Genomic DNA, 16,419 nt, shown 5'->3' with positions numbered 1-16,419 from the left:
TGCCCAGATTTCCAAACTCTTACAGTACTTTCTTTGGTTGAGGTTGGGGTTCTTAAGATTTAGTTAACAGGCTTTCACACCTTATTGCAAGTCATTACTGAGGACATCAAATAAAATTGCATGCAAACTCCATGAAGCACCACATCAGTATTAATTCATTAGTATTTCCTGTTCTTCAGTCAGGTTTCAGCCAATGGCAACTACCAGTTCATATTCAGCCCCATATCACTACCCCATTCTAAATCCTTTTGAAGGAAGATTTTATTAAGGAAATGTTATTTCTGTTACATACTCTTATTAGTTGATTTCATATTCTTATGACAAGTAAGTATTATTGTCTTCTGAGATTTATTAATTTTATTAATAAATACCTGGTGGTGATTTCATTATTTTTATTTCGAATAGTTACATAACACTAATGCCTACAGGCTACTGAAGCTGACTGTACAAATCCAGACAAAAATTATAGTCATTGCTAGAGATAAATTATAGTCTGAGGAAAATGACACAATAGATGAATGATAAATGTTGGAAAGAATGGAAAAAAAGGAAAACAAATCCTACATATTAGTCAGGACCTGTAAACACAAATTATCCTAGTTTAAATTAGTAGATTACAGTTTAAAGAAGAGGCAGGTTCTGAGCAGGCACTAAATGCTGGAGGCTGTTTTCAGCTTTGAGAAAGTCACTCCTTTCCTTGAAAATACCTACTTTTCTGGAACCAACATTCATGCATTCCTTGACATAGGACCCATGGATAGTTTTCACCAGATATCTCTTTAGATATCTCAATTAATTATGCATTACATTGCATTTACCACTTTGAATTATAGCAGTGACATTTTGGGGCTCTTTTTTTCTTTCTGGAGTTCCATTTCTTATTCAAATATTTTTAAAGCAGTAAAAAAATAGTGTAAATATGCCAGGAAAAACAAGGTAAATGTCAGTTATGAAAAGATAATAATCTGTAACTGTAAAAATATTTCAAAGCATTTCAGCAGATAAGGTAATAGGGGGTTTTTGGTGAAATTAGCCTCTGTGCACAAATGTCATGAGAATTTTCAATAAAAATATTTCATTTTAGATCATCTTCACAACAAACTAATATTTACCCTTTTTTTTTTTTTTTTAGGATAAATTGAATGCAGCATTACCCAGTTTGGAATTTGATTAGAGCACAGAATTATAGACTCAGAAACTTAAACATAACTTATTTTCACTTCCAGAAAGCTACTACCTGAATTTTGCAAAACAACTTCCCAAATACTATGAGAGGGAGTTAAGATGACTCATTTCTTACTATTTCTCCACCTTTAAAATTTTGAAGGGTGTACGTGGACTGTTTCATGCAGAATGCAAATAACCTGTTAGATAACCTGAAGATTTTAATAAATAATCATAGTATCCACCTGGTTCTTACACTGATACTTTCACTTTTACCATTTGCCTGATTTAAGATATCCTAAAAATAGATACCTTCATCCACTTCTGGCTTTTTCAGAGACACACAAAAATTCATTTGACATCGTTAGCACAGATATTTCAATTACTTTCTGCATCATCTTCTGTGTAAATGGTGAGAAGATAATTATATTCAAAAATAAAATGTAACAAGTTATCCACGGACATAACATAATTAACTGAAATATGCATAAAATTAAGAACATATGGATACTGTTTATTGCTCAATCTTATTATTTAAAGGAAGGGACCGAAGGAAAACTGGAGAAGGATTTATGGAATGCAATGCTCAAATACAACTAAATGGATATATTTGGCAAAAACATGTCTTTGATAAATTGGAGCTTATTTTTCCTAATGAAATCTATTGAATTGTAGACCATTATACATATTGTATCTAGGCCCAAATTGTATTTCAAATACTTGAAATTTTTTTGCTGAGCGGTATCAGGTACTGAAGGGCCTGGACGACATGTGTTTTTGAGACTATTCCTTTAAAGATTGTTTTTTAATGAAAGCTATTCTGAAACTATTAGATACACAGAATTCTGTGTCTGAATTCTGCCTAGTATCATGTATTGGCAGTTTAGTTCCTGGATAACAAGTGATTTCAAAATCACTGAAGGAACAAGAGGGAAGCTATCACTAACAAACGAGTGGTTCATAGTTCGAGGATTGATAAGTGCTCGTTGAGGGCTCAGTGCAGGGAACAGAATTACTTTTCTTTCATTGTTCTATTAAACTACTGCATGTATAGCAACAGTAATCAAATACGTATTTGTGTGTTGTTCTATTAAGCTCTGTAATCTGAGTGAAAACACTTGGGGAATATTTAGCATAGGAAAAACCTTCTTGTGTAATAGCAGCAGCCAGGAAATATATAACTGCACTAGACAGTAGTGGAGGCAGGACTCAAGTAATGTTTCCAACTTGTCAAGAAAATTTTTTTAAAGCATGGTTTATGACTGAAAAATACAGTGAAACCCCAAGTCTGCTAATATTATTTTTCCCAATCATTCACTGGCCCCTTTGTGGACTTCCAGCAATAGAAATACATATATTTCTAGTGAGTACAATGTATTTTATTATAGCATTCATAACCATAACTGTTAATGGATGAAAAGCAGCCTAACCAAATGCACTGAACTATAAAGAGAAGACAGACCCACTGATGACTCTAGAAGGGTGCACCTTTTAAGACTATTTTCATAGAAAAGGCACCTAGGTCAACAACTTGAATCACAGACCCATAAAATGTGGAATAAAGGAATCAATTATTCAGAAAGACCAAAGAGAAACCTCAAATATCTTCTCAATTTATTAATCCCAGATGGGCAAAAGCAATAATCAAAGGAGTATGGACTGTATCCAGAGAATGGGTGTGCTTTTAATTCTCAGATAAAAGACAATTGTGAGTTTAGAATCCTGATAATTGGGAGTTACATTAATAAAAAAAAGGTATCAGCAAAGGCTTCCATCTTGTGCTGACCATACACACTGGTGCTGTGCTGTGAACCCACTCCAGAGGTAAAGACTTGAGGTGGCACAGGAGCAGGTTTGCCAACCATGTCATTGGACCGGTAATTCAGATTTAGGAATATGCAGTCTCATTTCTTTTGTCCAGTTTTCTATTGTAGATTCTTCAAGCACTTTTAACATCCCCCTCTACTTTTATACAGGGTTTTATTTTTGGGGGGTCATTTGAAGAGGAATCCATGATTTCATAAGATCATTGCTGTAGCACTTTGTGTATGTGTGTGACTTCTACAAACTGCTCCAGACAGGCAAGAAGCTTTTAGAGAAAGACTACCGAATGAATGCAAATGAATACAATATTATGTCTCACATCTAGATGTGGCAACTCCAGAATACAGATGTTGCACATTCTTGAGGCAACGTAGGGAAGGCTATGTGGCTCATGCACAGAAAACTCAATTAGAACTCATTTCAGGCACTGAAACTCACTCTTAAAAGTTTGTTTTCATAATTAAAATTATTACTACACTACGCCACGAACTTTTGCAAAGTAGACATCAAATAAGACTATCATTTCTTACTTGGTGGCACTTCTTAACCAGATCTGCCTTCCTTTTGCCATTCCCTCCCTTCAGTCATTCAGACGTCTCCACTGTGCTGTACAGTGTGTCAGTTTAAGGAACTGGTCCTGCTACAGAAGGACTGGGAAGAGAGAAAAGAACATTACTTTCAACTGATGCACTGCAGGGCTTCATAAAGAGACCTCTTGTACAGTGGACAGGCTGGTGCAGAGAGCAGGAAAAAGCAGCAGGGACTACATCATCCAGCACTGGCACCTAAGATATTCATAGGGAACCAGAGTCTTAGATTTCAAACTAGTTTTAGTCTGAAATAATATTGTGACACTTGCCTTGCAAAAAATCAGGATCAGCATTCCTTTCCCACATAGTCTTCATTGTATATCCTGTTTCCTTTTACTTAAAAGGCCTGTGGTTTTGATTCACAGCTCACAGAGAGTCAATAAATGCAACCTAACCTGCTTTGGTATCTAACATTAACCTTCAGCACAGTAAACTGTCAGTATGAAAGAATTATGCTTGTTCCTCCTATAATTCAGTTGCTGTCTTTTAAACGGCATTAATTGTATAAAACCTTTTTTGTACATTTAATGAAATTATTTATGTTTGTACAGTTTGATTACTGATATTTGAAAAAATACAGGAAGATAAAATGTATTAACTAGTACAATATAGGTTTACAATTTTCAAAAGTACCTCACAGAATATGCATTTATACTTGCTGACTGTTAAAAAAAAATAAATATATATACACTGTTAAAAATCAGTATTTTGCTCTGACTGGGAGAGCCTAAGGACATAGGCAATGCAGTGTTTGTGGGCAGAAGTAGTGTCTTTTTCTAGACCAGCAGGAAAATGCTGAAAAATAATTTATTATATATCTAAATAAATTCTGAGCAGTTACTTTTAACTTTCACTCAGCCTTGAAATGTGCTGCTTCTATTTCAGGCCTAGGAAAGGGTTTCTGAGCAAATGTTGGGGTTTTTTCTGTTGGTACAATCTAGTTTTCCTAAATTATCTAATTTTCTTTTATAGGTCATTCTTATGCAAGAGGCTAAAAGTAATTAAATTTGCAGGATGAAAACATGGCACAGGCACTGCTGGTACCACCAGGACCTGAAAGCTTCCGCTATTTTACTAGAGATTCTCTCGCAGCTATTGAAAAGCGTTCTGCAGAAGAAAAAGCTAAAAAGCCCAAGCAAGAACATACAGATGATGATGATGAAAATGGTCCAAAACCAAACAGTGACTTGGAGGCAGGAAAGACACTGCCATTTATTTATGGTGACATACCTCCAGGAATGGTATCTGAACCTTTGGAAGACCTGGACCCATATTATATCAATCAAAAAGTGAGTGAATAATCTTTTGCACAAAATAGAATATAATTTTCTACACTAGAAAAGTTTAATCACAAAATGTGATGGTTAGAGTCATCAAGCCACTAAATATACAGAAATATCTTTTCATTTAACAGAACTGATTTATGCTCTTCTGTGTTGTGACTCCTTCAACTTCCGTTGATTTACTTGTTATTTATCTTAGTGTAAGGAAGATACAGCTTTCCTGAGCATGCCTGAACTTGAGAACATGACTGAATTTTCCTGATTTCAATGTAGCATTAAGACTGGATGGGACAAAAGAGGTGTTCCAAGCATGGTTTTGCTGGTTGTAGATGGTTGTAGATAACCACGTAGCATCCATCCAAATTAGTGAAATAAAGGACTGTAACCATATTCTTTGTTTCTGTTATAGCTATATGTAAACATATATCTATATATGTATGTATAATATATATATGTAGCATATAGATACTCTGTGTAAATCTAGGGACGTATAAAACTTCCACTACTGATGCTTACGGTGCTTGGGATTGCTATGACAGATCTCTGCTGCACAGCTGTCAAATAGAAGTTTGTGGCAGACACCGCAGAAAAGCTGGGTTTTGAGGAAGGAATTGAAAAAAGACAGTTTTGTTGTTCTGAAGACTAATTGAGAGTTTTCATACACAGCAAAGAGTTACTTGTGAGAGAAAAGTAATGTGCCTGAGTTACATGTGTGAGGCTATAACACAACTGGACTGTTAATAGCATAGTTGTGTTCCATGAAGAATGTAAACTCCTAAAAGAGGTGTACCTCCCCTTCTGATGTGCACAGTCGTACAAAGTCCTCATTTTCACGTGATCTGCAAGCCAGGGATTTGGAGATAGAAAGGCTAGTTCAAACAGATCCACTCAAGTAAAAAGTTTGCCCCTTAACCTTTTTAAAAGTCAGGATCTGCAGTACAGTATATGGTTTTTGGTCTTGTAGCAATGATGCATACAATCTGGAAACAGACTACCATTACACGACAAGAGAAAGACAAGGAACAAACAAGCATATCTCTGTAGCTGGGATTAGTTGTAGACTGTGTTAAATTCCTCCAGGATCTGAAACAGTACAGCCTGAGAATAGTTAAAAATACCTCCCGAACGGATTAGTAAAAAGTACAGCTGAAAATAAGAGCAGGTTCTCTTCTGTACTCTCTATCTGCTTATTTCTGCACGCTCCTTTAGCAGCATCAAGATGTTCTTTCAGTTCCTGATAGACCTGCTAAGTGTTGTAGGTAAGGAGAGTGAAGGAAGATGAAGCTGTGGATAATAACTCTAAATTCAAAAATGCAGAAGGTGTTTTATAGACAAGTGCTTGGGATTATCTTTTGCCGCCTCTCTGAAACAGAGAAGGAAATGGACACAGTTGCTCTGATGATGGCTTGAAGTGTTCCAGGCTGCCATCGAGATAAGAAATTTGACGTTGAGCAACTATAAAAAAATTAAGACATAAAATATTTTAAACTGTAAAGAAACATACTTTGTTAGGAAAAAATTATGCCAATAGTACTCTCAGTTTTGTGGCTAAATTTGTGTTTGCCTTTGGTCCGCAAAACTGTTTTTAAAATTATGGTTTCAGTAATAGGAATGGAAAATAAAGCAGAATCCATAGGTAATTGCATAACCTAACAGTTGCCAAAGTTAAATAAACTGTGCTGTATATAATACAAATATTAACATTATTAAGGAAACTTAAAGAAATGAAAGCTCAGAGAAGGAATGTTGCCAAGGGTTATTTTCATTTATATGGTTTCGGTTATATCAACGGTTCCATGTAGATTCTTACTTACAATATAATCGAGTGCACTAAAACCTTTTCTTAACTAGCTACAAAAAAAATCAGGAATAAAGTTGCATAAATAAGTTCAGGAATGAAGTTTTCTAAACGAGTCTTCTACAAATGAAGTATCATAAAACCCAAGAAGTACTGAATTATACTTTCTAACCTCCAATGATTAGAAAAAGTAGTCAGATTTTTTAGAACAAAAGTGTAAAAACTCAGATTACTGATGGACTTGTTAGTCTATGAGCGTCATTAGTAAACTGCAGAATCTTTTGTCACAGGTGACATCTGTATTTATGTTACGTACCAGCCTAATGTGCTCAACAGAAAACAAATGGACATCTTAAATGATGAACTAGAATTAATCATTCCTCCTCCAGCTTATAGCATAAACTACTCTTATTTATTGACTTGTCAATGCAGAGAAAATTATACATGAATTGTATGTAGTCTGTCTTTAGGCTCTGCTGCAGCAGTGATCTTGGGACAGGCAACATCTTTCTACCATTTCCAGCTGGGTGAAGGACTGTAGGGCAGAGAGAAATGCCAATGAGTGTGAGCCCATTCGCTGTCATCCTCAGCGCCATGCTTGATGTTATTCTGTGAACAGGAGGCACCAGCAACACTCCTTTACCCGATTTCTTTCTCACTGTGGAGAGGTTTGCCTTCTCTCCCAGAGACAGCAGACCAGACAGGCAGTAAAGGCCATAGAGAGGGCAGCATTTTTCTGATCACAGCCAAGTTTTTACAGAGAATGGAAATCAACATGGAGAACAGTGATACTATATATCTCTGCTGAGAGCATAACAAAGACTCTATTATGGTAACACAAAGCAGAGCCATTACCATCGACAAAGAGCAAAAGGAATGAAGAACAGTCATGTCCTGCAGAAATTTCAAACCGCATCAAAGATGCAAGTAAACCTCACACACAAATACATTTGGAATAAAAATGAAAACACTTAGGAGATGACCGCCAATAGAATGAAAGTGAACATGAGGTTTATCAGGTCAAATTTTAAAAGATAGTAACTACCTAAATTTGGTGCTCACATATAGGGAAAATAAGAACATACTATTAAAAATGAAAACAGTATTTTTCTGAAGAAAAGATTTGTTGTTATAGGATGCCAAATTCTGGCATACAATTGACTGCTCAGAATGATGTCAGCTGGCAATTTATTAATCCCTTTTATTTTTTCACAGATACATTTTTAGAAAAAAAATTATAATTGATATTGGCAGTATTTAAAAATCTAAGATAAAAGCAAAATTACTTTAAAATTATGGTTAATTGTTTAGTGACAGGTGTTTGTCCTTGTCACCATACATATGTGTATATAATTCTGTCAAGTATTTGTTCCAAATACAAACTGGCATTTAGAATTGCCCTTTTGATGTTTTGGTTTTGTTTGTGTTTGTTCACAAGGTGGAATATATTTGATTAATTTGAAACTCTGACTTTAATCAAAGACTTTGTTAGAAATAAAATTGAAAATATTTTAGTGATGAAATGCCGCATTTTGCTATTATTGATGAACTGACATTGGTGCTGCTAATTCCCACCAATTTTAATAATATCAGAATTCAGTCCACATGCTGGGAAATTTAGCAAATTGGAGAATTGGCTGTGGAAGGCTTAATTCACTGTATTCATAGAAATCAGTTATTTTCCTACAACAGGTAGACAGTAGAATGGAACTTGAACCTCCCCAGAGGAGCATGGAATCCTTTAGGAAGAGGTAAAGACATTTATGTAGTCAACACTGTATTTTAATTTTGTATTTCTTTTTTGCAGACTTTCATAGTATTGAATAAGGGAAAGGCAATTTTCCGATTCAGTGCCACATCTGCCTTGTACATTTTAACTCCTTTTAATCCCATCAGAAAAATTGCTATCAAGATTTTGGTACATTCATATCCTTTTTTCTTAATGTTGATTTAAGGGTTGCCATTTGAAACTATTTAATTACTGAAATAATACTTTTCATACAGATATACAAGTTATATGGATAGACAAGTGTACTACGCTAAGTAAACATATGCTGATCACCCTTAAGAAGCAGCAATGTCACATATGAATTGCAGTATGATCTTCATTCTTACTGAGAGAATTCTCTATGAACTACCTAAAGCTGTCAGAGTTTAAATATCAGGCTTTATATACAAAAGGAGACCTGATCCCATACTAAGCCCTGCAGCTAAGGCCAAATTAGTAACAAACCATTGCACTCGAACATATCTAAGGTCACACTTTTACCAAGACCAATAGTACTATTCATGAACTAGACTCACTTAGCAAGGACAAAAGAGCATGAGGAAAGAGCTGCTTTTTCAGGCATACTTTTCCAACATTGTATTTTCAGCGCTGCGGTAGGTGTCCCATAAAAGATCCAGGCCAGAATAAAGGAGAATATTTTCAAATATATTTCAATCATATCCAAACAACAACTTGGGCGTAAACAACCAACTCTGTCTAAAGATCCTTTAGATTGATCCCCCTGGCTTCAATGAGTAACTATGTTTGGGTACTCATTTCATATTTTTAGACGCTTAAATGTGTGTTTAAGTTTCATTTAAATTCTAAACCTGCCATAATTATAAAAGTAATGCATTGTTTTACAGTAAGTGCACCATAGCATGCCAGATGGCATACCATTTAAAATAGATAAAATTATGTGGAAAGCTTTATTTTCAGATTTTATTTATAATGTCATGTTATTTGTACATATTTTTATAAACTTAGTATTTTTAATAATATTTCAGTGTTATAAAACTGTCATACTTTCTTGATTTACATGCCTTGACTATAATCTACATTATTCAGCATGCTTATCATGTGCACTATTTTGACCAACTGTGTATTTATGACCATGAGTAACCCTCCAGACTGGACAAAGAATGTAGAGTAAGTTAAACATTTTCACTTCTTTATTTTCACATCTTTGTTTTTGTGTGACTCCAAACAAAAAGCATTTATGGAAAGTTGCATGCCAGAACGGGCTTTTCCAGAGCCATGAAGAATCAGATTCCACGAGATCATCAATATCTTTCTGGTTTCCTCCCGAATAATTCAAATGGTTTAAGAGTAATGCCTTGTTCTTTAAAATTATGTCTGAGGAATATCTGAACTTCTATGAAGTACAAACATGAGCTCTTGTGTTCTGAGCTGTAAATTGGAAAAGGAGCTCCAGAACCTCAAACGTGCATGTAAAATTGTCGCGTGCCATTGGTGAGGCCAGCCATATATCGCTTGAGTATCCACGATCTCAGCACAGCGGGACATTCATCATGGCTCAGTGATGTGAACACACAAGTGCCAGCCACAGCAAGCACACACAACACCCAAACATCAAGAAACTCAAACTGCTGAGGAAAGGGCCTACCTATGAAAGAGTAACAAAGAGCTGACAGAAGTAAGGAAACCTCAAAGTATCTCTGGTTCTCTTGATCATGGTTACACATGCATGTTTGTTCTCTAACAAAATACAGATATGCATTTTTCTTTGAAATATTATGTTTTTGTTTGAAATAATACTACTCATGAACAACCTGGTTCTAACCACTTATGGTTCCCTCCTGTTCTCCAATAGCCATTATTGATTTCTATCTATTTATTTCACTGCATTAAGGAATCTTACTCTGAATGCTGTATTTAGAAACCGCACTAGTATTCACCTGTTCCCAGTACGCTCAACAGTGACTATGGCTTGTTAGGATTGCTGAGAGTCTGAAAGGGGAGCAGTAGGGTCTGTAGGTAGATTTCCTTTATTCTGGAGGTCCGCACAGACCCACGTGGGTCTCAGGAAGTCCCTGCATTAGACTGGTTATAACTGACAATTCTATGTTTTTAAATGAATGGTTGTTCCCACACCAGGTAAATTGGTAATTGTGCTCCACACCTTCAAGAATAAGAGTCTGGGCATGCTTTCTTATATTTGATGACTATTTATGAAATAAACCTGCATTATAGGCATGAGTGTAATTATGCAGAACTGATTTTCACAAAACTCTCTGATTTCGACATTAAAAAAATTCTTCATTTTTTGTAACACTTAGACATCTACCTGATTTGTGAATGCAAGCAAAGAGGCAGCCCTGGGAGTGCCAGAGAATGTACATATAAATATCAAAGTCTGAAATGTATCTATACATACCAGAGTCTGAAATTATTTGCAAGCACAAAACCTGAGATTAAATCAATCTTTTAGAAAATGAATAGTATATATGTGTCAGGTTCGAATTTAATCTACTGAAAAACAATTACATTCTTAAGTGTTTGGGACAAGTTAAGTTAATGATTTCCTCCTTTCACTTCTAAATACTTTTCTTGTAAGTCACCTTTGATAAAGAATAGCACTGTCTATAGGCATAAGTATGCAAAAATGCGTTATTCCTGCTCTGACGCTTTTCAGGTACACTTTCACTGGAATTTATACCTTTGAATCACTTATCAAAATTCTTGCAAGGGGCTTCTGCTTAGAAGGTTTTACTTTTCTGCGAGACCCGTGGAACTGGCTTGACTTCAGTGTCATTTTAATGGCGTAAGTGGTTCAAGAACTTTTTAAGCTTTTAGGGCATGAAATTAGTGGCAAATATTATTATAACAAATATATTGATTTAAAAGTATTTAATTTCTGCAACCTTTGAAGTTTAGACACCGTATCACACATTTTATTCACTCATAAATCAAAGTAAAAGATGGCAGGAGTCACCGTGGAGTGTCAGCTGCTAATGTAATTACTGCTGAGGGACACTAATTTCATGTCCTACATTTTTCTGCTCACCACAATGGAAGCCATCCTTTTGACTTCATGTCACTGTCCTATTACAAGCTAATTAGTTTAATTAGCTGTCCAAATACAAATCAGTGAGTTTCACTTCAATGAAATTTAAGCAAAATCAATGAAAATAAGTAATGATAGAAGCGAGGTGTACTGAAGAGACAGGTAAATTTTGAAGTATGATTGCTAATATTGCCACAGAGGTTTTGAAGACCCACATAATTAGTATAAGCTCTGCCTCAATTCTGAATAACTGTGATTTAATCCTACAGGTATGTAACAGAATTTGTAAACCTAGGCAATGTTTCAGCTCTTCGAACTTTCAGAGTATTGAGAGCTTTGAAAACTATTTCTGTAATCCCAGGTAAGAAGTAGTTGGTGTAAGGTGTTAGGCCCCTCGTAACTCCGATTGTTATTTGTGTGCTGTCATTGTGTTTGTGTGTGAACTCCCCTATTACAGATATGTGACAGAGTTTGTGGACCTGGGCAATGTCTCAGCGTTGAGAACATTCAGAGTTCTCCGAGCTTTGAAAACAATATCAGTCATTCCAGGTGAGAGCGAGGTTAAACACCGAGGCTGACTTTCATTCCACTGAAGTCGAATTCACTTCTTTTGAGCATAAGTCTTGCTGTTCGCTGCTTGTGTTGCCAAAAAAGAAAAAAAAAAGGAAAAAAAAAGGCATGGATCATAACCCTGGATTATGATTCTTTGCCTTTTCAGCATTAGCTTGTTTTATTTTGCAAAATCAGCCTTTGAGTTTAACAGATTCTTGCATGAAATATAAAATATGAGGCCTATGGGTTATTTTGCTTTGTTTTTCTGCATTTTATTGCAACAAGTTGTCTCTTTTACATTAAAAAAGCTTTAGCGCCATGGCTTTCTTGATTTTGAATTTTTTCCTTCATTTTAGCATGTAAAATTGACATTAGTCTTAATGACAACCAAGTAACAACAAAAAAGCTACCAAAAAGGAGATAAATATTGCACAGGAAAATTTATCAAACACGAACGATTTTTTTTTTCCTCAAAATTACTTGTAATTCTTTCTCATACTATTTTCATACTGTTGTGAAGCCATATTTAATACTATTTTTTTCTTCTCAAGATTACTTGCCATTCTATCTCATTCTATCTTCATATTGTTGTGAAGTCATATTTAATATTAACTGGAAACTGAATTATAGCAGAATATTAAATGCAGAGAAAAATTAAGACATAAAATCAAATATGTAACAGGAAAGCATGATTGATAAAATTTCCTGCTTGAGAATAACATGATATATTCAGGTTATTGGAATATATGTACACTGCATATTCATAAAAAAGAATCTTTTTCTGTCATTCATCTTCACAAGCTCTGAGGCTGCTCATGAAGCTTTACATTTTGAGAAATAAAAAAGGATTTCTTTTAAGTGTCTGCATGACATCTTAATTATATGGGAAGGGCAAAGATACTCTTTCATAAATCTATGGATCTCTTCTCTTTGCAGGCCTAAAGACTATTGTGGGAGCCCTAATTCAGTCTGTGAAGAAGCTCTCGGACGTTATGATCCTGACTGTGTTTTGTCTGAGTGTATTTGCACTAATAGGGCTGCAGCTGTTCATGGGCAACTTGAGGAATAAATGCCTGCAGTGGCCTCCAGACAATTCTACTTTTGAAATAAATGTTATTTCCTACTTTAATAGCACAATGGATGAAAATGGTACATTTGTTAATATGACAGTGAGCACATTTAACTGGAAGGATTACATTGAGGATGAAAGTAAGAATGACTGATATAACTATTTTTAATATATTTGTGGCTATAGTATGTAACTATTTGTGATCAACCAAAGAGTATTGAATGGTTTATATTTCTGCCTTCTGTAGAACTGCTTACAGTCACTGACTGACAGAGATCAAATAACATACAATAAACAAGTACTATAACCAGAAGGGTTCCTAAACAAACTACAAAGTGATCAGGCAGCTAGCCACTTCGATTTTATTACAATCTATTTTTATTTTACTTTGTAGTAGTTTCAGATTCATTTGGTCTATTCACTTATATTTCTAATGCTCTCTACACAGCTCATTTTTACATTTTGGAAGGACAGAGAGATGCTCTGCTTTGTGGTAATAGCTCTGATGCAGGGTAAGACCTTTTCGAAAACCGTCTGTTATGTTCTGTAGAAAAAGCAGTAACCTGAAACCTATCCGTAGCATTTGCAACTCCATATTTAGCAGTGTTACAGAACTTAGAGTTTTGCTGCTAAACAATGATTCCTTACTTAAGTCAAAATATTTTACTCTCTGGCTAAATGAAATACTCATTAACAGCTTTCTTCCTGCTTGATTGGAAAATGATGTTGGTGTTAATGATAAAACCTCAACTCTGGTAAAGTTTATTTTGGAGATGCACTGATTGAAGAAAGTAGGATGATAGCAAAGGTTACAACTGAGAAAGAGAATATGTAAAATATTAAGAAAGCGCAATAGTGACTGCATAGTTCAAGACTGAATCTTTTTTTCAAGCCTAACTTGAAAAAGCCTTCAAGCCTTTTCATTACTGGCAAATTCTGCCATACTCATGTGCCCAATTATGAGCCTAGAATTGTTAGCTGAACTCTGATGCCTAACTGGCAACAGTAAAGAAGCTTATTAAAAAAAAAAAATCTCAGCATTATGTGGCAGATCCCTAACAGTACAATTGGATTTAGCTATTAATATTGTTTAATCTGTCTGTAACCTTAACAACATTTTAGCAATTATTTCTGCCAGGAAATTATTTATTTGGAATAAAGATTCTATTTGAAAATGTGACTGAGGAGAATTTAAATATTATGTCATTTCAACCAGTGAACGGATGGAAAGAGTATCTTTCATTTACTCTCTTATTAGTTCATTTCTTAGGACTTTTTTCTTCTGAATGAATTAAATTGTAATTCATGGATTTCCTGAGGAAAAATAATGCCTATTCTTCCAAAAGATAATAAATATGTTCCAGAAGGAAATAAAAGTTATGACTAAGTACTTCCTGTTTGGTTTTCACATAGGCAGTGTCCAGAGGGATATATATGTGTGAAAGCTGGTAGAAACCCCAACTATGGTTACACAAGTTTTGACACCTTCAGTTGGGCTTTTTTGTCACTCTTTCGGCTAATGACTCAGGACTTCTGGGAAAACCTGTATCAGCTGGTAAGAAGTTTTTATGACATAAAAGTAAACTGTAGGTGAAATACAAAATTATATAAATAGGCTTATTTGTACATGAGCTGAAAGCAGAATGCTGTTGCAGTAACAAAGATAAGTGGTGGAATAATGTATAGATATGCTTTCTACTCCCTAGACACTACGTGCTGCTGGGAAGACATACATGATATTTTTTGTTCTGGTGATTTTTCTGGGCTCTTTCTATCTGATCAACTTGATCCTGGCTGTGGTCGCCATGGCCTACGAAGAACAGAATCAAGCAACCATGGAAGAGGCAGAGCAGAAAGAGGCAGAATTTCAACAGATGCTGGAACAACTGAAGAAGCAACAAGAAGAAGCTCAGGTAATGATGGAAATTGTACTTTCTGAACAGCATTATTCTTACAGCAAGGATAATAATCTTTTATGAATTAGAACATGTATAAATTGTGCAATGAATTACAAAAAGAAAAGAGCCTTGTTTACCATGCAAGTTAGAAAAGTGGAAATAGCCAACAAAAATCAGAAACTAACCAAATAGCAAAAAAGCAAGCTAATGGTACAGAAAAGAATGCTACTAAGTTTACCTAAAGACTGCAAAATATTTGTGATAAGAGTGTCTTAGAAACCTGACTTTAAGTAGTCATCGCTCATGATGCTTTTATGTTACAGATCTTATGAACAGCATAAAAAAAAGTCTAGTTATGTTACTTCTGGTTTATGGTTTGAGTGGGAATTGCCAGGCTTGCTGTACTTAACAGTTCTTCCCCAATATTCAGAAAACAGAGAGAATTGTAATCAGTGTTCTTTTAGGTTTCTATCCAGGAAGGTATTTAAGCATAGCCCTAATTCAAGCACACTGAAGTCAATCAGAAGTTTATATGTCCTTAGAAGAGACTAGCAATATTTATAACAAAGGTATTACTTCAGAATTCTTTTAAAGTAATCTTTGTTTTCTTTGAAAACAGAAGAAAATTATTTAAAGTTTTATGGGAAAAAGACATTTTAATATAGACTTTTCTGTGAGGTTTTCTTATCTGAAAGTAAAATATATGCAAGAATTCAGCTCCATGAGTCAGACACCTGTTTAATTTCTGGGCTGATTTTCTATTGCTTTTCATCTGGTATTTTTATGTCCAGTTCTGGGCTTCTCATTTCAAGACAAGGAACTACTGGAGAGAGTCCAGTGGAGAGCTATGAGGATGATTAGGCAACTGGAGCATCTCTCTTATGAGGAAAGGCTGAGAGAGCTGGGTCTGTTTAGCCTGGAGAAGAGAAGACTGAGAGGGGATCTCATCAATACTTATAAATATCTAAAGGGCGGGTGTCAAGAGGCTGGGGCTCTTTTCAGTGCTGCCCAGCGACAGGACAAGGGGCAACGGGCACAAACTGGAACACAGGAAGCTCCATCTCAACATGAGGAAAAACTTCTTCACTTTGAGGGTGACCGAGCACTAGAACAGGCTGCCCAGAGAGAGGTTGTGGAGTCTCCTTCTCTGGAGATATGCAAAACCCTCTGGACATGATCCTGCGCAACCTGCTCTAGCAGGGGGGTTGGTCTAGATGATCTGCAGAGGTCCCTTCCAACCCCTACCATTCTGTCATTCTGTGATTCTGTTATTTTCAGCAGGACAGTGTTCATAAAATGCTAGCAAATCAGAATCTTCTAAGAAATTATAGTTTTGGTAGTATTTTACAGCTACTTTCACTAAGTTAGAATGATTCTATAAAGTGCTAATAGAAAGTGAAACTCTCCATCTTTTTCTTGAAAGCTTTATGCATGATCTGCGAAAT

General features: G+C 35.4%; 1 protein-coding gene across 9 annotated transcripts in view; it reads left to right on the top strand.

The window, feature by feature from the left end:
• The window catches only part of LOC129208141 (sodium channel protein type 2 subunit alpha-like), a 75,799-nt gene that overhangs the window by 9,589 nt on the left and 49,791 nt on the right, over positions 1-16,419 (top strand). For 6 of the 9 annotated variants that reach the window (XM_054830391.1, XM_054830390.1, XM_054830389.1 and 3 more), the window contains 9 exons: positions 4,551-4,867; positions 8,467-8,587; positions 9,489-9,576; positions 11,084-11,212; positions 11,913-12,004; positions 12,944-13,216; positions 13,525-13,588; positions 14,490-14,631; positions 14,783-14,989. In XM_054830391.1, the coding sequence (XP_054686366.1) occupies positions 4,601-4,867; positions 8,467-8,587; positions 9,489-9,576; positions 11,084-11,212; positions 11,913-12,004; positions 12,944-13,216; positions 13,525-13,588; positions 14,490-14,631; positions 14,783-14,989 (1,383 nt within the window). In that variant the 5' untranslated portion in view covers positions 4,551-4,600. Of the gene's footprint in view, positions 1-4,550; positions 4,868-8,466; positions 8,588-9,488; positions 9,577-11,083; positions 11,213-11,724; positions 11,817-11,912; positions 12,005-12,943; positions 13,217-13,524; positions 13,589-14,489; positions 14,632-14,782; positions 14,990-16,419 lie in introns of all 9 variants that reach the window. The other 3 variants (XM_054830392.1, XM_054830386.1, XM_054830393.1) reach the window with 3 other exon arrangements.

The sequence above is a fragment of the Grus americana genome, chromosome 6, assembly GCF_028858705.1.
Source record: "Grus americana isolate bGruAme1 chromosome 6, bGruAme1.mat, whole genome shotgun sequence".
Taxonomy (NCBI): Eukaryota; Metazoa; Chordata; class Aves; order Gruiformes; family Gruidae; genus Grus; species Grus americana.
Note: the sequence above shows the minus strand (reverse complement) of the source record. Positions and strands in the feature narration are given on the sequence as shown.